This window comes from Myotis myotis, unplaced genomic scaffold, assembly GCF_014108235.1.
Source record: "Myotis myotis isolate mMyoMyo1 unplaced genomic scaffold, mMyoMyo1.p scaffold_m19_p_1, whole genome shotgun sequence".
Lineage (NCBI taxonomy): Eukaryota > Metazoa > Chordata > Mammalia > Chiroptera > Vespertilionidae > Myotis > Myotis myotis.
In genome coordinates this window covers 152,551,883-152,573,220 of record NW_023416313.1, presented here as the reverse complement: position 1 = coordinate 152,573,220, position 21,338 = coordinate 152,551,883, and the positions used below count along the sequence as shown (strand labels likewise).

The 21,338-nt window shown below is 43.1% G+C and overlaps 1 protein-coding gene across 1 annotated transcript in view; it reads left to right on the top strand.

Moving 5' to 3' along the window:
• RYR3 (ryanodine receptor 3) overlaps positions 1–21,338 on the top strand; it is a 370,839-nt gene that overhangs the window by 190,043 nt on the left and 159,458 nt on the right. Inside the window, exons 35-38 of the mRNA XM_036346438.1 lie at positions 409–1,204; positions 3,256–3,456; positions 9,538–9,640; positions 10,416–10,553. Of these exons, the coding sequence (XP_036202331.1) occupies positions 409–1,204; positions 3,256–3,456; positions 9,538–9,640; positions 10,416–10,553 (1,238 nt within the window). The remainder of the gene's footprint in view (positions 1–408; positions 1,205–3,255; positions 3,457–9,537; positions 9,641–10,415; positions 10,554–21,338) is intronic.

Below are 21,338 nucleotides of genomic sequence, written 5' to 3'. Positions count from 1 at the left end.
AGCCTACAACTAAGAGGACCAAGTCACCTTTGTCTTATACCTGAATGTTTCTCAGTGTTCAGATTTTGGGGTTTTCCCTAATAAAGGAAGATTAATATTTGGTAAGCTAGTCTTGTTAAGTCTTACAGACTTTAGAGACCCTTGTAGTTAGATATGGTGGATTATCAGGAACAGGATGTGGACCAGAACTGGGAGAGGAAAGATAATCAGGAAGAGAAAATGTAGCAGAGATGCCTTCATCCTTCTATGCCCTTTGCCTTCATTGGATTGGGTGAAATCCCTGGGGAGTCAGAGAGCAAGAACTCCACTGAATTCTGGTGGGCGGGCGCACACACACTCACACACTCACACACACGCACATGCACACCACACACCATGCAGTGGAGTGGTTGATTGTCTCATTCTCAGGTGTGTGGACATCCTGGAGCTCTGTGAGCAGGAGGACCTGATGCAGTTCCATTACCACACGCTGAGACTCTACAGTGCCGTGTGTGCCCTGGGAAATAGCCGTGTAGCCTATGCCCTGTGCAGCCACGTGGACCTCTCCCAGCTCTTCTACGCCATTGATAACAAGTACCTCCCTGGCCTCCTGCGGTCCGGTTTCTATGACCTGCTCATTAGCATCCATCTGGCCAATGCGAAGGAGAGAAAGCTGATGATGAAGAATGAGTACATCATCCCCATTAACAGCACCACCAGGAAAATCCGCCTGTACCCAGACAAGTCGAAGAGGCATGAGCTGCCTGGGGTGGGCCTGAGAACGTGCCTGAAGCCAGGCTTCAAGTTCTCCACCCCTTGCGTTGTCATGACCAGTGAGGAGCACCAGAAGCAGAGCCCTGAGATTCCCTTGGACATTCTGAAGACAAAAGCCCTGAGCATGCTGACAGAGGCCGTGCAGGGCAGTGGGGCTCACATCCGAGACCCCGTTGGGGGGTCTGTGGAGTTCCAGTTTGTGCCAGTGCTGAAGCTCATTGGAACCCTGCTGGTCATGGGGGTGTTTGACGACGATGATGTTCGGCAGATTCTCCTCCTGATCGACCCATCTGTGTTTGGGGAGCACAGTGGGGAGACAGAAGAAGGAGCAGAGAAGGAGGAAGTGACTCAGGTGGAGGAGAAGGCAGTGGAGGCTGGGGAAAAGGCCAGCAAGGAGGCTCCAGTCAAAGGCTTGTTACAGACACGATTACCGGAGTCCGTCAAGCTGCAGGTAACTCGGGGCATCAAAGATCCTGCCCTTGGAAAGAGCTGGGGAGCGAGACAGTGGAGCCTAGTGATGGTGAGGCTGTGGCTGTGGATACTGGCCTAAACCTGGAGGGTAACAGAGATGCTCAAAGTGCCCACCAGTCATGCTCATTTCTGACATGGAATATGTCTCCCCAAGCCAAAGTGAAAACACCAACCCTCGTCAATAAGGCACTTGCCTCAGAACTGTTCTTCTGGTACTGGTCATGGATTTGCCCTGGTCTTATCTCTTACCCTTTGGGACTAACAGATGTATTTGTGAGATCCTGTCTAGAGAGGAAGGAGCCTTTGGCTGTGGAGTAAACAAAAGGAATTGATACTTAGGGGGACCACACTCATCGCCAGCTCTCTTTTGTATCCATTCTCTGATCACCAAACTAATGTGGACTTGTTGCACTCACATGAACTAGAAACTGCTATACAAGCCAAGGAAGAGAGGCAGGCTAATGTAGCGTTGTCCCCTTGGCATCACCTAGGAAACCTCAACATTTCCTAAAACATAGTCTTACCAGAGTAATCTAGCTCAGTAAAGAACTGATGACAATAACGTTTGTCTTCTAGGAACTGAGGAAAGATAAATGAAAATGAGGAGAGTAGAACAGTCTGCCCCATGAGTAAGCCTGGCTCAAACATCCCTGAATTTCAGCTCCTGCTCCTCCCTCCATCCCTTAACCACCTATGTAAACTTGCCAAGTCAGTAGCCCATCAGAGTCTTAGCTTTCCGATTTGTAAAATGTGGATGATAATATAGTAAAACATACAATTAAAATGTATTTTTATAAAATACAGTATGAAATGTGTTTTATCATAAAATGTATTACAGTCAAGTAACCCGTCATTGGAGCCCTCTTATCCAATGCGATGGGATTGGTAGGGGGTCAGTTAATCAGGATGTTAAATATAGAGGAGAAGCACAACAAATTTTACATATAAACCTTGAATGTTGTATTAAAAATGTATAACTGTGCTAGTCTCATATAGGGCTGAGACCTTTCCTTTAATGTGAGTCTCTGACTGGCACGTAGAGCCCTCTTTTGCGCATGGATGACACCTGTCATGCACCATCTACAGCTGCCAGTTCGGGTAGACTGCAGGCAGATTTAGAAATAATTGGAAAGCTGAGTGCAAAATGCTTCTAGATTTTTATGATTTGCCCCATTTTTTTTTGTAGATGTCTAACACCCAATTTTTAGCATTTTTTGGAAAAAAAACTTAACTTTTACAGACATCCCTTAGTCATTCAACTTAGTTTTCCTATTTCATTGGTTAATTAAATGTTGTAGTTGCATCACATGTATGACTGGCGTAAGCTTTGGGTCCTAGTTTGCCTGGCAGGAACAGAGGCTTGCAGGTAGGCCAGAGACTCTGAACAGGTAGGCGAGAGCCCTCGCCACCTGGACAAATGGAGAGTGGCTGTTAATCCCATGAAAGATTAAGTGGGGATAGGTTAACAGAACTTCTGCTTTACTAAAAATATCAGGAACATAGGGATTAGAGGAGATAAAGTATAGCAAGTGCCTGGCACAGTGTCCTGCGAACAGTTAGTGCTCAGGAAGTATGGCTATTGTTTCTCCTATTGGTGTAAATTCTAATAGTGACAAGATTAGTAACAATAACAATCCTAAGGAACTAATCACAGAAATGCAGAGCTTGTAAACAAAAAACAGTGAGAGAACTAGAGGATGTCAGGCAGGAGCCAGGCTCGCAGTGCAATTCAGTGGCGGGTCCTATACTAAGCTGAGGAAAACACACTTAGAAATGTTTTTCTCTCTCTCTGCAGAGAGATTTACTGTGTCTTTAGTGAGCTTATTTCTGTTGTTCTCCTGACCTTAATGGTGAAGAACTGGTCTCTGCATTCTGGCCAACTTGGATTCAAGTAATAGCTCTGTTCCTACAGTGTGACCCTGGAGAGGTTACTGAAATCACCCACGTCTCAGTCTTATCATCTATAAAATGGGGATGCTAGGTGCTTCCTCCATAAAGCATTATTCGCATATACATGCACTTTTATTGCAGATGTGCGAGCTCCTCAGCTACCTCTGTGACTGTGAGCTGCAGCACCGAGTGGAGGCCATTGTGGCATTTGGTGACATTTATGTCTCCAAGCTCCAGGCGAATCAGAAGTTCCGCTACAACGAGCTCATGCAGGCCCTGAACATGTCTGCGGCCCTGACTGCCAGGAAGACCAAGGAGTTCCGCTCACCCCCACAGGAGCAGGTAAAAACCCCTTTCTGAGCCTCCATCCCATTCCTAAGGAAGAATGTGAACCCTACGGGAGCAAGGCACTTGAAACCTTTCTGTGCCTGGCAGCACAGAGCTGTGGGAAATGAAAAGACCCAGTGCCACCAGGAGACAGGCATCATCTGACAACCAAGAAGCACCTGCCAATTATCTTTTGGGTGGGAAATAACCCTTCCCAAACTGCACATAGGGCAGCGTTCTCTCCCTTCTCTTCCATCTATGTCTCTCTCACTAAGTCAAAGTTGGCTCGCTGTCAGTATGCAACTTGCACCCCAGCAAGATTCCACCACTTTAAAAATTTCAGTCCAGTCTTTCCAGAAATCACTGCTCTCTATCAGAGATCAACAGAATATGGTCAGTGTTTCCCAACTTATGAGAGTAGGTGCACTATCCTCCTGGGCTCAGCTCACGATCCTGGCTCCTGGAAGGGCCATGCGGGCTCCCACCCTTTCTTTCCCCCTTCTGCCTCCTTACCTTCTCTTCTGCCTCCCCTGGGCCGGCCATCACTTCCGCCTTCTAAACAATCCACTGACCAGTCACTTCAGACTCAATTCAGACGCCTGTAACTCAATAAATTCTTCCCTAACGTGTTAGCCCAGTGATTCTTGAATAGACATCAAAATTACCAGAGGACTTAATAAAATACAATTTGCTGGTCCCACCTCTAGGGTTTCTAGTCCAGTGGGTCTAGTGTGAGGCCCAAGAATTTGCATTTTTAGCAAGTTTCCAGGTGATGTTAATGCTGGTCTAGAAATGAAAAGAAAGAAGGGACAGTCACTGCTGTCAAACTCAGCTATCCCGTCTGCCACACCTCCCAGAGTATTCATTTCTAGGAGGAATCTATCCATGAAGCTCTCTAAATAAGAATTTAATATCAGCAAAGGATGTGGAAGATTGAAATCAGTTTTAGGGGAGAGCAATGAAAAATCACTTGGGAAATAGAATGCATAAGAATTAGACTTTTAAAACAGCGGTATGATTACCTCATCCTTCTGTAACCTTTGAAGATAAATAGAGATTTTCAGTCCTATGTCCAGAAAGTAATTAGAGAGATGAAAAAACCATGCTTGGGGGATGGAACTAAATGCAAGAGTAAGTAAAACTAAGATTAGTCAAATGATGGTTGGCAAATTAGCCAGACATCGTCAGCAAACCTTTCCCTTTCAAAGGCCTTGGTTGAAGGGTACAACCTCCAGCAGAGAATTTGGCTCACCCCCCTGTTGGTTGAATGCCCTGCAGGCTGGTGGGTCCCTGCTTCCTAAGTGTTCCACTGGGGAAAGATCTGTCAATACAGAAATTAATGTTCTGATTCTGAAAAAAGCTTTTCAGGTCCTATTTTCATTTAATAAACAATCTATCAATATATGTTATTGCTATAATTGCTGTAATTTAACATTACAGAACAACCACAGAAATTACTTTTTCAACCTATTTATAAATAGTATTTGATTATAGATGATTCTGCTACCTACTTCCAAAAAAATTGTTTGCAGTGGAAGCTTTGACTAAGACTCTCCCAACCAATAGTAAATAAGGTTCCTGGTTTAATTAGGGAGATTGTAAACTTTTTTAACCTAGAAACCTAAACAGGAGAAAACCTCCTTTTGCCTGCTGTTTGGGTTAACCTGCCTGAGGCAGCAGAATAGACAAGATTTCCTCTGATTACTGCTCCAATCCCTCCAGATGCTCACTAGCCTGGAGTTGTGGGTCTGTGGGATGAATTCAGACATCCAGAAATCTGAGTGGAAAATAAATGACAGCTTTATTTTTACTAACTTTTCATTAATCTCTAATAGTATTTTTTAACTATTAAGGTAGGCAGCAATGCAAGGACCTGACTTTGTCACCAACATAAATTGCATATTTTTTCATATCATATTGCAGTGGTTTTCACACCATGAAATATCACTCACATTCATTACATGCTTCCAGGTCACGGTGGATATAAGACCTGACACCCGATCCTTTTGTCCAGTGAGCTAATAAACAAGCACATATGTTATTATATCACAGATTTGTTTTTTAGGCTCTTGATAACTAGATTTCAATGTAATTGTTCCTCTTTGTAATCCTCTACATTTTATTCCATGTGTTTAAAATATTAATCTGCAAAGGAAAACATGGGTTTCACTAGGCTGTCAGAGTGGTCCATGGCACAGAAACGGATAAGACTCCCGAGACAAAACTGAAGAAGATGATGGGCTAACTGCAAAACATAAAGCCTACACATCAGGAACGTCACATAAGCAACATTCAAAGCTGACTATAAACTGGAAAATATATATGGAAAATTTGTTATGAGAGTTAATTGTCTAGAGATGTGCAAAGTACATGTTGATTAATGTTTAAAATGATAATTGCCCAACAGAAAAATGGAAGGAGAACATAGTTGGGATATTTCTAAAATGTGAAATGAAAATGGTCCTTATTGTGGAAAAACAAAGTTCAGCCTCACCAATTAAATGCAAATTAAAGCAACAAGGATATGACATTTTTCACCCATTAAATTGGAAAATATTTGAAAATGTGTTAACTCTCAATATTGTAATGGAGATGGCAAAGAAATATATACTCTCTATAAACTTGATGATAATACAAATTGCTATGAGCTCCCTGGAGGGCAATTTGGCAATTCATATCAAGAGCCATTAAAATGCACAAACCTTTGATCTCATCCTTTTGCTTTTAGGAGTTTATCCTAAGAAAATGATCAGAGATGTGAGCAAAAATTATGTAAAAGGAAATTAAAACCAACTTTATTTATAAGGATAAGAAATGAAAATAACTTAAATATATCATACCAGGTCATTAATTTTACATAAATTTCACATAAATTGCTATTTATCTATTTAATGAAAATGCAATGCACCTATTAAAAATTAGATTAAGGCTCGGCCAGTGTTGCTCAGTGGTTGAGCATTGACCTATGAACCAGGAGGTCATGGTTCGATTCCCAGTCAGGGTTCATGCCCGGTTGCAGACTCGATCCCCACTGTGGGGCGTGCAGGAGGCAGTCGATCAATGATTCTCTCTCATTATTGATGTTTCTATCTCCCCTCCCTCTCCCTTCCTCTGTGAAATCAATAAAAATTCTAAAATTAGGTTAAGGAAATAAGAAAATGCTCAAGATAAATTGTTAAGTAGAAAAAAAAATGAGTTTCAAAAGTGTATCTAGATCCCGCATATATAATCTTAGCCACATACATAAAGATTGGAAGATATTAACTAAAATATTAACAGTGGTTTTCTTTGGGTGGTGTGATATCAGTATATTTTCTTCTTTAGGTATTTTCCAAATTTTGTGCAATTAATAAACTTTTATAATTAGAAAAAATTACAAGCTACTTTTATTTATATTTTATCTAACTTTTTATTTATTTTTTACTTTAATTTTTCCCATCACCATTTATCCCCTCTATACTCCCCTTCCCGTCTCCTGCAATCACCAGACTATTGTCCATGAGTTCTCTCTCTTTTTTTTTTCATTTTTTTAATTAAGTCTTTATTGTTCAGATTATTACATTTGTTCCTCTTTTTTCCCCCCCATAACTCCCCTCCTCCCAGTTCCCGCCCCACCCTCCACCCTCACTCCCCACCCACTGTCCTCATCCATAGGTGCACGATTTTTGTCCAGTCTCTTCCCGCATCTCCCACACCCCTTTCCCCCCCAAGAATAGTCCATTCCCTTTCTATGTCCCTGATTCTATTATAATCACCAGTTCATTCTGTTCATCAGATTATTTATTCACTTGATTCTTAGATTCACTTGTTGATAGATGCATATTTGTTGTTCATAATTTGTATCTTTACCTTTTTCTTCCTCTTCCTCTTCTTAAAGGATACCTTTCAGCATTTCATATAATCCTGGTTTGGTGGTGATGAACTCCTTTAGCTTTTCCTTATCTGTGAAGCTCTTTATCTGACCTTCAATTCTACATGATAGCTTTGCTGGATAAAGTAATCTTGGTTGTAGGTTCTTGGTATTCATCACTTTGAATATTTCTTGCCACTCCCTTCTGGCCTGCAAAGTTTCTGTTGAGAAATCAGCTGACAGTCGTATGGGTATTCCCTTGTAGGTAACTGAGTTTCTTTCTCTTGCTGTTTTTAAGATTCTCTCTTTATCTTTTGCTCTTGGCATTTTAATTATGATGTGTCTTGGTGTGGTCCTCTTTGGATTCCTTTTGTTTGGGGTTCTCCGCGCTTCTTGGACCTGTAAGTCCATTTCTTTCACCAGGTAGGGGAAGTTTTCTGTCATTATTTCTTCAAATAGGTTTTCAATATCTTGCTCTCTCTCATCTTCTGGCACCCCTATAATTCTGATGTTGGTACGCTTGAAGCTGTCCCAGAGGCTCCTTACACTATCCTCGCATTTTTGGATTCTTTTTTCATTTTGCTTTTCCGGTTGGGTGTTTTTTGCTTCCTCGCATTTCAAATCATTGACTTGATTCTTGCGCTCCTCTGGTCTGCTGTCAGGAGTCTGTATAATATTCGTTATTTCAGTCCGTGTATGCTTAATTTCTAGTTGGTTCCCCAATATAACATCGAGGGTCTCATTAGTTTTCTTGTAGATCTCATTAAGTTTATCGGCGGCTTCTAAAACAGTTCTTGAGAGACTTTAAAAGTGTGGTTCTGAACTCTGTATCTTCCATTGACAATTTTGTCCTGTTTCTTTGTCTCCACATTTTGTTATGCTTCCTTGGTGCACCCCCTAGTGGTCTTTGTTCGCAGTCTTATAGTTAAACCTTGATTCTTGTAGCTAATACCAGGGAGGGTTTGACCTCCAGGCCAAGTGGCTATGAGAATCAGCTGTGTCTGCAGTGAGAGAACTTCTGTCCTCTAGGGAGGTGCTAATCTAGCCTTTGCCTGAGGCTATCCGGCAAATGCCTCTGTGCAGGGCTTTGGCAGGGCGGATCGCACAGGATCAACAGGGTGGGCTGGAGAGAGCAGTTATGGCGGCTCTCAGTCCTGTCCCCAGGGGCTCTGCCTCTCTGAGTCCCAGCACCCGCTGCAAACCTCGGAGAGAAAGCTGCACTCGCTCTGACCGAAGCCAGACAGTCCCGCTTCTCCCGTTTGAGTCTGGGTCCCTAAAGACTCGCCTGTATCTGGAGCTCAGAGTCTGCGACTCCCTCCCGATTGAAAACACCAACCGCGCCCTCCGCCGCCAGCCCGCTCCGCGCACTCCGCACCTCAGAATTTGACTTCAAAACTGCGCCTCCTCTGAGTGTCCGTATGCATTTCTCTTTCCTCCTAGTTGTAGGACTTCCACTCAGCCAGCGTTCCTGTGGTTCTGGGTGATGTCCGTTCCGTTTTTTAGTTTCACTTTTGAAGTAGTTGTTCAAGGCAGCAAACTCCTGCGTTACCCTATGCCGCCATCTTGGTTCTCCTCTGAAATACTTATTTTTACCTTAATAACAGATGCTAATATCTTTGGAATTTCTTTTGGCATAAGAGAACTCGAGACCACTAGGTAGAGGGCTCCGCCCCAGTGAACTGAACGAGGACCCCCTTTTTTTTTTCATTTTTGCTTCATCCCTACACATATACACCCCCAACATTCTTTCCCCACCAGAGCTGTCTATCTGTTTCTATCTACGAGTCTGTCTCTATTTTGCTTAGTAGTTCAGTTTGTTCATTAAATTTCACATGAGTGAAATCATATGGTACTTGTCTTTCTCTGATTGGCTTATTTCACTTTGCATAATGTTCTCCAGGTCCATCCATGCTGTTGCAAAGGGTAAAATTTTCTTCCTTTTTACGGCAGAGTAGTATTCCTTGGTGTAAATGTACCACAGCTTTTTTTCCAGCCATCTACTTACTGATGGACACTTGGGCTGCTTCCAAATTTTGGCTGTTGTAAATAACACTGCAGTGAGCATAGGGGTACCTACATTCTTTCGAATTAGTGTTTCAGGTTTTAAATGTTGACTGTTTTTACAAAAAAAAAAAAAAGAGTTAAATAAAATTTGCAATGAATGTTGGGTATCTGTCTAAGGCAGGATCTGAGTTCTTTGGACCACCACTGAGAACAAACTAGCCATTCTTCTTTGTCCCTCAAAGATCAACATGCTTCTGAACTTTCAACTGGGAGAGAACTGCCCCTGCCCAGACGAGATCCGGGAGGAGCTGTATGACTTCCACGAGGACCTTCTCACTCACTGTGGTGAGCTTCCAACATGCAGCTTCATCAGAGACAAGTCGGTTCCTGGCTCCTTCTTTAGCAGCCAGTAGCGGGAGGGAAGGTGGAAAGTTATTTTTCCATTTAAAAATTACAATACTAATTATTTAAGAAATGGTTCTATCCACACTACTTGTATCAGAGAAGATACAGGAAGTAATCCTGCCATAATTCCTGTCTGAAATGTCTTCTACCTGCAAGAGATGTTGCTGAGATATATGAGAAGGGACTTTGTCTCTAAAGAAGGAAATAAAATAATTTATCCTACATAAACCTCACCCAACTCACTTTGAGTTAGGTAGTTGGGTTTGGGACTCTGCTTCTGATCCCCTTTGCTTTGTACGTTGGCAATGATGTACTATTGTAATGTCTGTGCTTAAAGGATTCTAAGCCAGCAATTCCTCCCTTTGATACATAGCTGCTGGTTTTAAGTGGCTCTTAGCATTTGTGCTGCTTATACATCGTGGATTGAGTGTATATTGGATAACAGATGTCTTTTCATTTGAAATAACTCAATGTTAACTTTCTTTCTAGAGACTATAAAGTGCTTTGGGAATATAGGTTAGAAGAGTTAAGTTTTGGGATTGAAATTACTTGATGTTCTTGTACACAAGAAATTATCTTTTAAAAAAAAAATCTTGTGAAAAGACATTCTATAGGCAAATACTTAAGGATGAGAAGCAGAGTTATTATGTTCTCTCAATCATTTCATGGTTTCATATCCTGTTCAAGATTTTCACTGTGTGCTGTGACTTTCTAGGGGTTCCCCTGGAGGGAGAGGAAGAGGAGGAGGAGGACAGCTCTTGGACAGGCAAACTTCGTGCCTTGTTGCAGAAAGTCAAAGGCCCTCCCAAGCCAGAACAGCATCAGCCGGCAGTGGAAGAAGAGAGATGCCCTAGTAAGTGACCTTTAAATCAGAGTACTGCCAGCACAGTGCTCCTCTGAGACCCAATTAAGGGAATTAGCTTTCTAATAAACATCTATGATAGAGATGGGCCGTTTAGCTTCCAAGGAAGTATCTGTTATAGTTGGTGGTAGTTATTGTTGTATATATTGAGCTGTGCTTTTCTTCTCATTTAAGCAATGTACTTTCAGAGTCTTTTGAAACCTAGGGGGTCCATTGCGTGGTGGGTCTGCTCTTGTTGTATCTCTAGTTAAAAAATGCCTAGACACATGTTTCTGTGCTTTGTTTTCTGTTTCCATGATCTTCCTCTCCTAACCATTGTTGTTTCTGTCACTTCTGCTTGTGGTTCCTGAGCACTGAAACTTTCCCAGTGAGGAAACAAAGTAATAATAAAAGAGGAATAAAGGAAATCGGATGGGGGGTTTTAGGGAGGTGGTTTGTGTGTGTGCTTTTGGGCTACAATTTTCATAATGTAATACCCTAAAGGACTTTGACCTTCCATTCTTACAACAATGCCAAACCTTGTCCAAATTCATTTCTTTAGTCCTTACAGTATAGGTGACTCCTACCATGTGACCATGTTGAGACAAGATCATAATTTGTTCTACAGGGCAGTTTATTGTCTACAAACCATTAACATTTCAAAAGGAGAGTTGTCTGTATATTATATATAATCAATCTGTCTTTAGTATCAGATTCTGCAAATATATCATTTGTCTAAAGAAGAAGGACTTTCCCAGATTTAATGTAGTTGCTTTTTATCTTGTTCCCTGTTCTTATCCATCTTAGAATATGCTTTCAAATCATAGACTAGAGCAATAGCCTGTCAAGATATGATGGGTTTGTCTGAAAACACTAACTTTGGGGTTCATATATCTTATTGCCCTTTATATTGACCTTCCATCTTTGTCAGACCATCTCTGAAAGGAAAGAATCCTCACCATTTATCAGCAGAAGTGTTGAAGCCTCTGGAAAAGTGTATGGGGTACTTGGCAACAGTTGCCCTGGCAACCCTTGATCAATCCCATCTGTCACCATGGACTGGGTAGGGTGGGTATTTGGTGAGGATATGCCAGCAGGATTCTAAAAGCACAAAAGAACGTGAGCTTAGACTCCCTCTATGGTTCCTGCCAAAGTAGAACTAAAAATAGATTGAGCTGACCCGTATTACCTGCTGAGAGTCTATTTTGAAAGTGGATGTTTCTTTCTAATAGAATATGTCACAACTAGGTTCCCTCCAAGAGGGGCCATTTCATGTTAGGGAAACAGAGTCCGTGATGAAATCGTCTGGCTCTGTGGAGTCTCCCTGACTCTAAGAATGGTGCCCAGGCTCCAAGGGTTGTAACCTAGCACTGGACCTCGGGCTGAAAGGCCATGTTGTATCTGCTCTGGTTTGCAAACCCGAGAGGCCAACCCAGTCTGAGACCATATTTTCAGCCCACACTTCTTCCCTTCCCAAGCAGGGTTATGAAAGGAACAAGCTTTGTGTCATAAGTCTTCCATCCTGGAGTCCCAGAAATAGAAATAAAAGGTGTTGAAGCATGTCTGCTTGTCAGCATATGGGCTCCCTGCCGCATGTTCCAGATAACCTAGGCCAGGGGTGGGCAACCTTTTTGTGAGTGCGTGCCAAAACCAGAAAAATCTCTGACTCAAAATTCTTCTGCATGCCATCCCTAATTTTTTGAGAACATGTTACGCCTACTTGATATCTCTTAAGGTGTACGTATGTGAAGAACCTTGAAGAAATAATAAAATTCATTTGAGTGGCCGAAACCGGTTTGGCTCAGTGGATAGAGCATCGGCCTGCGGACTGAAGGGTCCCAGGTTCGATTCCGGTCAAGGGCATGTACCTGGGTTGCGGGCACATCCCCAGTAGGAGATGTGCAGGAGGCAGCTAATCGATGTTTCTCTCTCATCGATGTTTCTAACTCTCTATCCCTCTACCTTCCTCTCTGTAAAAAAATCAATAAAATATATTTTTTTAAAAAAATTCATTCGAGCGACAAAAACACAGTATATGATGATGAAAAATACATTTATTTTTTAATGTATACATGTACACTGATAGTCCGACAGAAAACTTTATGACTCTGTTTGATATTATCAGTGGGACTTTTGCTGCTGCATCACTGATGACAGAGATTTTACATCAGGTTTATATTTCGTGACCTTCAGAGATATGCACGAGCTACTACTTTCATCCATCAGGCTACTCCTATTAAGAGACTTAACAAAATTCATCACTGAGAACAAAGATTCACAAGCGTATTTGGATGAAACCAAAACACTGGTCGGATCTAGGAAGGCAGGGAGAGTTAAGGCAGAGGCATAGAAATTGCTCTTCCCCTCTCTCGTCAATCCATGTCTATGGTCTTTAAGATAATTTGTTATGTAAAATTATTTATTTATCTAAGATGCACCTACACTGAATTTATCTGAAAAATAAAAAAGTCAATATTAAGAAAAAATTGTAAATGGAAGATTATAAGAGAGGGTTTCATGTGCCAGCAAAAGTTACTGGCGTGCCATGTTTGGCACGCATGCCAGGGGTTGCCCACCCCTGACCAAGGCCCCTCACTCAGAGCTGACATATTAAGAGAAAATCTTAGGAATGGTTTAACTGCCACAACCCCAAAATTGTTTTTAACTTGATGGAATGGAGAAAATATTTTTTAACATGTAGCCAGTTGAAATAAAAGGATCAAAATCCTTTAAAATATTGGCAACATTGTCCATGTTATTGCTTATCTGATTTCTCTTAGCCTTGCATTTCAAAAAATATAAGAAGTATAGATGAGAATAACATGCTACCGTGAATTGACAATACTTCACATAGTCAGCCCTTCATACCTTTGGGTTCTGCGTAGTTACATTGTTGCTTTCATGTACTATGTAGTTTGGCCTGAGATGGTTGTGTCAGTACTGAACATTTACAGACTTTTTCTTTTCATTATTCCCTAAATAGTGGTTTTCAACCTTCTGGCCCTTTAAATACAGTTCCTCATGTTGTGACCCAACCATAAAATTATTTTCGTTGCTACTTCATAACTGTAATGTTGCTACTATTATGAATCGTAATGTAAATATCTGATATGCAGGATGGTCTTAGGCGACCCCTGTGAAAGGGTCGTTCGACCACCAAAGGGGTCACGACCCACAGGTTGAGAACCGCTGCCCTAAATAATACAGTATAACAACTATTCATATAGCACTTACATTGTATTAGATATTATAAGTAATCTATAGGTGATTTAAAGTATACGGGAGGATGTGTGCTGGTTATATACAAGTACTACACCAGTTTATATAAGGGACTTAAGCATCCATCCAATTTGGTATCAACAGGGGGTCCAGACACCAAGGGATGACTGTTGGGTTTGTGGGGTTTTTTTATTTGTTTGTTTGTTTTTTCTTCCTTCCATTGTTTGATTAATGAAAATAGGACTCAGAAGAATTAAGGGATTCTTTTATTCTTTCCACCATTACCTGGTTCCAGAAAAATTTACAAGTGCCTGAATGTCACCAGCTTCAGGTAACCGAGATGAGTAGAGCTGTGACTTGGCCCAGTTCTTTTGACTCTGATTCCCCCTCTTTCCATTGCCTCATGCAACTTGCCGAAGAATTTTTCAGTGTAAATATCAGGCACCCCCAACATAAGTATTGCATACAGAATGGCTTCTTAAAACCATCACATTTTATCTTGCCTACTGCATCTGTGAGGTAACTAGCTACTTGACTCATTGTTATATGTAGGAAATCTGAACTCAGGAGGTCAAAATTTTAACATCGAAAAATCAGCCAAGCCAAAGCTCTGGACTCAGGATTTTCAGGGTAGGGAGTACAATTCTCCTCTATGAGAAGATGGTGTTGGCCAGATGATCTTCAGGGAAACCTCAACATTTCTAGGAAACAGGAAGCAACAGTGTCCTGCACCCATGAGAATCCTGCTGGCTGGTTCCAGGTCACTGGATTTGCCTAAACTAACTCCAAGTCATATTGAAGATGAAAGCTGTTACAATCTTATCAAAGATCCTATGAGAATGTAGAGAGAAGATCTGATAGTAGCAGCCCACCATACTGGGTTACACTTTGTTTTTATATCCCAATCCAGCAAATTATCTAGAAAACCATTTGCCTGTTAGTTCTAGGCCTGTATTTCCCACACACTACAGTTTAAACAGGGTTTCCCTGAATGTAAATATGCAGCCACTGAGTTACTCCCCCAGCAGCATCATGTATCACAGTACCTGACACACAGTGGGTCCTCGATAAATGTTAGATTGTTCTCTCCCCTGACAACCAGTCTAGGTTAGCCCAGCTCTGGGTCAGACTTCTGATCGACAGAACCATGAGACTGTAAATTTGTGTTGTTTTGTCACTAAGTTTGTGGTGATTAGTCACAGCAGAAAAAAAAAAAAAAAAAAAACTGACACCAGTGGCAACAGCAAGAAACAAACTCTAGGTGTCAGACAGCTTACAAAGGTAGGGTTGACATATCTTGACAACCAATTAGAAATGTGAGGAAGAGGAGGGTGTTACAGGTGGTCTTTATGGGTCCCTTGAGGTGGGCGATTGAGTTAACAGAGGGAAGGGGCAGAGCCTGACTTTTATTTAGCTCCTTAGAAGTCACCAGATTTTCACCTGGAGAGCCCTGTGAATGAGATGCTCGGTGCAATGTCCTAGTATTTAGAGATGAGGACATGGAGAATCCAGGGCATTAAGCAACTCACCCTCATGGAAGGCAAAGCAGGGAGCAGCACTCAGTCAGATGGCACACTGGCTCCTGTCCAGTGCTTCTCAGCAGGAGATGCATAACAGGTAGTATTCTGCGTCTGTTGAATCAGTCAGAGTCAGGCCTGCCCTTTGGTAGCCTGTGTTTTAGTGACGGAGAAGAGCGCTTGGTCGTCACGGGAGCGACAACCTAACATTTACTGAGCACCTGCTTTGTGCCAGGTACTGTGCTAGATGCTTCACATCCCCTCATCTGATTGTATCCTCACAGCAAACAACCAGATACAGTGGCAGCCAGGTTCCCGGTTTTTGTTTGTTTAATTCTCACCTGAGGATATGCTTCTGTTGATTTCTAGTGAGAGGGCTTGAGGGTAGGGGAAGGAGGGAGAGAGGGAGACAAAGAGAGAGAGACAGGGAGAGAGAAGCATCAATCAGTTGCTTCCTGTACATGCCCTGGCTGGGGATCAGACCTGCAACCTAAGTGTGTGCCCTTTCCGGGAATTGAACCTGCAGCCTTTTTGTTTGTGGGAACATGTTCTAACCAACTGAGCTTCAGCCAGCGCAGCCAGGTTTCTGTTCTGCACACCAGACAACTAAGGCTGAAAGAAGCAAGATAATTTGGACAAAGTTCTTGCAATAAGTAAGAAAGAGGCCAAGACTGGAATCCTGCTCCATGTCCAGGCCCTTGCCCTTTCAGAACAATGTGCAGGGGGAACTGGGAGGGGGCCTACTTGGGTGGGGGGAGAGGGTACAGAAGCCTAGATACTGAGGATGCCTTGTCCATAGCTTGCCCCATAATCAGTTTATTCTCCATACTGAATAGACCGTAGAAACTAAAATAAAAGCAGTTTGATTATTTCCCCTGCAGAGCAAAGACAGAGACCTCAGTTCCCTGCGTCCTTTGCGGTCCCACCTCTGCTGCATGTTCATTTCAGAGACATACCTCCCGAGCCCCTTGGCGACATCATCTGTTCTCTCTGCTCTTTTCCCCATTGTCACCATCGGTCATTTAATCGCCTAAACGTTTTGAGGAAGTGATTATGGGGCTGGTTGACTGCTTTCAAAAACAACAGGCTAATTATCTCCATGTGATGGATGAGACCCAGGGGGCCACAGAGGTGGACTGGCAGAACCGGCGGTTTCGCTGGCCGTCTGCAGGGCTGCTCTGGCAGGGAGAGTGTCCAGCAGCTGGAGAAACAGTCCTTTTGCTTCCACACTTGTCTCCTTTGGAGGCTCTGGCCAAGGCAGAACTCCACCAAGGGAGGGAAATTTAGAAACAGACTTAGCAGAAATACCCAAGTGCCACTCCACTGTCCACACCCAGCTGGCCCTGCGAGCCAAGGTCAAGGGTGGCCAGGCCAAGCCAGGCTGACTGGGCAGCTTGAGGGGATCATGCCAGTTGTGGATGAAGGCAGAAGGCTCCGTGTCCAGGCCTCCGTCCCCAGCCCTCACCCCCTGCTGCCTCAGCAGGCTGCCTGTTTACAGGAACCTTGGTTTGTTAATTAAGTTGAGTGTTTCTTTGCCTAATTAAAAAATGGAGTGAGGATGAGTCTAATAATGACCATCATTGTTGAGGAAACTGTTCCTGCTATGTCTTTTTCTATTCCTTTGTGGTGGTCATGAGGGTGAAAGGACAGTTCAGGTGCAGGGTTTAGCACAGAGTCTGACACATGGGAAGCTCTTATTATAATAAGAAATAGAGAGTTCTAGCCAGCCTGAACTTTTACCCACATTCCCCAGCCAGTGAGGCCAATAGAGAAGGAAGCACGCATGCACGTCCAAACATCAAATAGAGAGTGGATGAATGAGAGTAGATGAATGAGAGTGGATGAATGAGAGTGGATGACTGAGAGCAGGCGCTTTCTTAGATGTTCAGCGCCTGCTGCAGAGCCTGGGGCAGGCCCTGAACCAGCGCTGCCTCTGGGGTTCTGGGGACATGCAGTAAATGGGTAGTTATTTCTTGTCATTCAGGAACAATACTCCACACGTTGTCTTTGCAGGCTTTTCCTTTCAGAGACTTGTCACCTTGTTCTCGGGTTTCTGACAGCAGACAACATCCTGTTTAGTGGAATGAGGCAAACTGATCCCTAATGCACAGCCCGGGCCAGAGAGGCTCCGGGAAAGCACAGAGAGGTGAACATGATGAATCTGCCAAGCCCCTTGGAGTGGATGGATTTAACTTCCTACCCCGCCCTTCTATGCTAATAAGGAGTAGGTGTCTGGTCACTATTTAATGCAGAGCGGACTTGCAGCCCAGAGGAAGCTCCGGGGCACAGAGCGCAAAGGATCTGAGACCTTCCCCAGTAAACCTTCCCAATTAAATCAGCAGGCTGCTGTGCCATGACCCCTGGCATAGGAATGGTTCTCCCTCAGCCGTGGGTCAGGGCAGTCATCAGAAAGGCCATTGAGTTGCCACAGCTCGTCTCCTCACAGAAGCAATCAGTGGTGCACAGTGATGCCTTGATAATGGCCGCTTACTCTGTGGTCAGTACCCCTGGGATGTTCAAGTTTTTCTCAATCTCAGGTTTTACTAATAGTAAATGCAAGCTGGGCAATGTCAAGATAGGGTCAGTGGGCATTAAAATGTGATGGTAAAATTCTTGATGCTCATCAACTTCCCAAGAAAGCCTTAGGCCTTCCTTTGCTATTTTAATAAATTAGTACAACCCTTCTGAGAGCTCAATGGGTCAGAGAGACAGAATTCCAGAATATTAAGTCACAAGTGACTTGACTTCATAAAAGTGGGTAGACACAGAGAAGTTAAACAACTTTACCAAGACCCCACAGCCAGATGTGGAACAAAGACGCCAGCACTCTTATCACTACACCATCCTTGCATTCATTTCCTTCTACATCAGCGGTTCTCAGCCTGTGGGTCGCGACCCCTTTGGCGGTCGAACAACCCTTTCACAGGGGTCGCCTAAGACCATCCTGCATATCAGATATTTACATTATGATTCATAATAGTAGCAACATTACAGTTATGAAGTAGCAACGAAAATAATTTTATGGTTGGGTCACAACATGAGGAACTGTATTTAAAGGGCCAGAAGGTTGAGAACCACTGTTCTACATGAATTTTACATTGCTAACTTCAGTTTAGTGGTGAAGAAATTAGGCTCTGGGAAAGCGAATAAACTGCCCAGCTCAGAGTCAATTAGAAAGACTGCTAAAGCTTTATGATTTTCAGGATTATTTCTGAATCCATTTCCTAGTTTATTATGAGAAAGCACCTAGACAGTATAATAGAACTCTAAAGCATAACTAATTTTTCTGAATGTTATGAAGCTGTTGAAAGTAAGCAGCTCTGAGATGGTTTATAGTTTAGCAGCCAACATTTTGATCTGTCCTTTACTAATTGTGATGTTGGGTAAGTGTTCTATAAAATAATGCTCAGTGTACTGTTCTACTACTTAGAAGATTGTGTACATTTCAACTGCCGAAGTGAGTCTACAAAGCATAGGTCATATGAACTTCATCTGCACATCTATCATATCCGATACTTTCATCCAAAAAAGAGCAAAGGCCAAGTCAGGTAGAGTAGCTGATAAGATCAAGGCGAACCTTAGTTTAGAGATGGAACCAGACACCAGATTCAGTTACTCCCATGGCTCTGATCACTGCCACATGTTCCAGCTTCGCCTTCAGGCTGGCGGCAGGATGGTGGCTGCAGTTCCAGCCTCCTGTCCAGTCATGACAGTATCCAAGGGAAACGCAGAAAAGTCCATGAAATAAGGATCCTGAGATCACTGATTGGAGAATTTGGGCACAGGCCCATCCCTGAACCAATGAGTGTGTCTAGAAAATAAAATGCTGACTTAAGTCAACAGAGCCCACCTTTGGAGTGAGGTTGCCTTGGCTTTCACTGACGATCATGGGCCCTCAGATAGAGGCACACATCTCTACAAAATCTGGGTTATTTTATAAGGAAGAAGGGCCGAATGAAAGCCGAACATGTGGCCAGGAATGTTCATTATGCCATGATGGTTATCCTGGGCCGCATTTCCCCATACTAGTGCTGAGATGTTGGCAGTTCTAGCCCTTGATGTTCAGAGAACTAAGGTGCATGTGCATGCTGTCTGTGCCCTGCAACCTTTATCTATGGGCCCCAGCAGTCCTGCAAAAGGCGCTGTCTACATTTGCTGTTGTTCTGGTTGGCAGAGGCTCCGGCCAAGTCCAGGCAGACCTCCATGAGGTCTGCACTCGATCACTGACTCCGGCTGCCTCAGCAAAGACTAAGACCTGATATCTCTCAGGTCCCAGCTTCTGTGGGAGCTCTACAGCCACATGCTCACTGTGACCCTTAGTCTGGCTGTAGCTTTGGGAGAGGAGTCTGAAACCCTCAACCCAGGACGTTCTATCGGTGGAGTAGCTTAGTTTCCTCTTATTGTTGTAACAAATTACCACAAACTTCGTGGCTTCAAAATAATACAAGTTTATTGTCACCCAGATCTGGTGACCACAAGTCTGAAGTGGGTTAATAGCACTGTATTCCTCTGCAGGCTCCAGGAGAGAATCCATTTCTTGCCTTTCCCAGCTTCTAAAGGCCTCCTGCATTCTTTGATTAGTGGCCCCATCCAGCAATGGTATCAGTCCAACCTCTGTCTCTGTCATCGCTTGTCCTGACTCTGACCCTCCTGCCTCCCTCTTATAAGGCCCCTTGGAGCCGAAACTGGTTTGGCTCAGTGGATAGAGCGTTGGCCTGTGGACTGAAGGGTCCCAGGTTCGATTCCGGTCAAGGGCATGTACCTGGGTTGCGGGCACATCCCCAGTACGGGATGTGCAGGAGGCAGCTGATCGATGTTCCTCTCTCATCGATGTTTCTAACTCTCTATCTCTCTCACTTCCTCTCTGTGGAAAGTCAATAAAATATATTATTAAAAAAATAAATAAATAAGGCCCCTTGGATTACAGTTACCCCACCCAGATAATCCAGGATACTCTCCCCATCTAAAGATCCTTAGACCACTCACTTATGCAGCATGCCTTTTGCAAGTTCTCCTGGTATTCACGGGTTCTGAGAATGAGGAGGTGAATATCTTTGGGCCCATTATTCAGCCTACCACAGGGAGAAAGCCAGCAGAGGTCAAATACACTGTTGTTTTCACTTGAAAATGACCTAACACCTGTCCAGGCCTCCAAAGCATTTGCAGCAGAGCACAAGCTGACTTTTTCATCAATCCGAATTTAAAAATCAGTGTACGTAATTTAGATGCAAAGAATTGTTGTTGTTTTCCAATTGTAAGTGTGAGCATTATAAATTGTTTTCCAAGTTTAAAGTAAGCCCAGGGCAGTATTATGTGCTCCCTCTCCTCCCCGCAATCAGAAGACTTTCTCTTCCAAACTGACCCAGACTTAAGAGCATGCTCATAGAAATGGACCCCCAGCATAGGTTTGGAACCTGGAAACTACAGGAATTGGCTTTGCCAGAGGCCACAATCTGCTTTTCTATAATGAGCATGAACTTCATTACATTATGGCCACTTGGACTCTCAACTGAATTTGGAGATGGAAGAAAAAAAAGACTCTTTCCAGACCCCTAAAGCCTAAACATTTAAACCTGCACTGTGAGAAGAAATGACCCTTCTCTTATTGTAATTGGCATTGAAAAGCTGGTAATTTGAGCATTGAAAAAAGCATTTACCAAATATTGTGAGTGACACTAGGAAGTTCTCTTACAAGGCTCACAGAATGGTGAGCTTGGGGTTCTGAGGTCCATCCTCAGGTTACAAAATGGCAAGTGGAAGAAAGTAAATAACAATACCTGGGCTCCCAAACTGATGCACAAAGGCAGCTCTAATCCTTTCTTCTTAAGTGGAATATCTGACCAATCCAGAAATCATGTAGTGAAGTAGCTATTTTTCTTTTAAAGCATCTTTTAGGCATCAAGTCTTCCTAAACAATACAATGCCTTAGAAATATTTCCACTTCAAGTTAGCCTGAACAATCATTTCAAGTGCAGTTTCTAAATCATATATCTGAAATGACTGCCAAGCTGTGCCTCTCCCTAATTACATTAATTGTGAAAGTGGGGTGAGCTAGAATGTT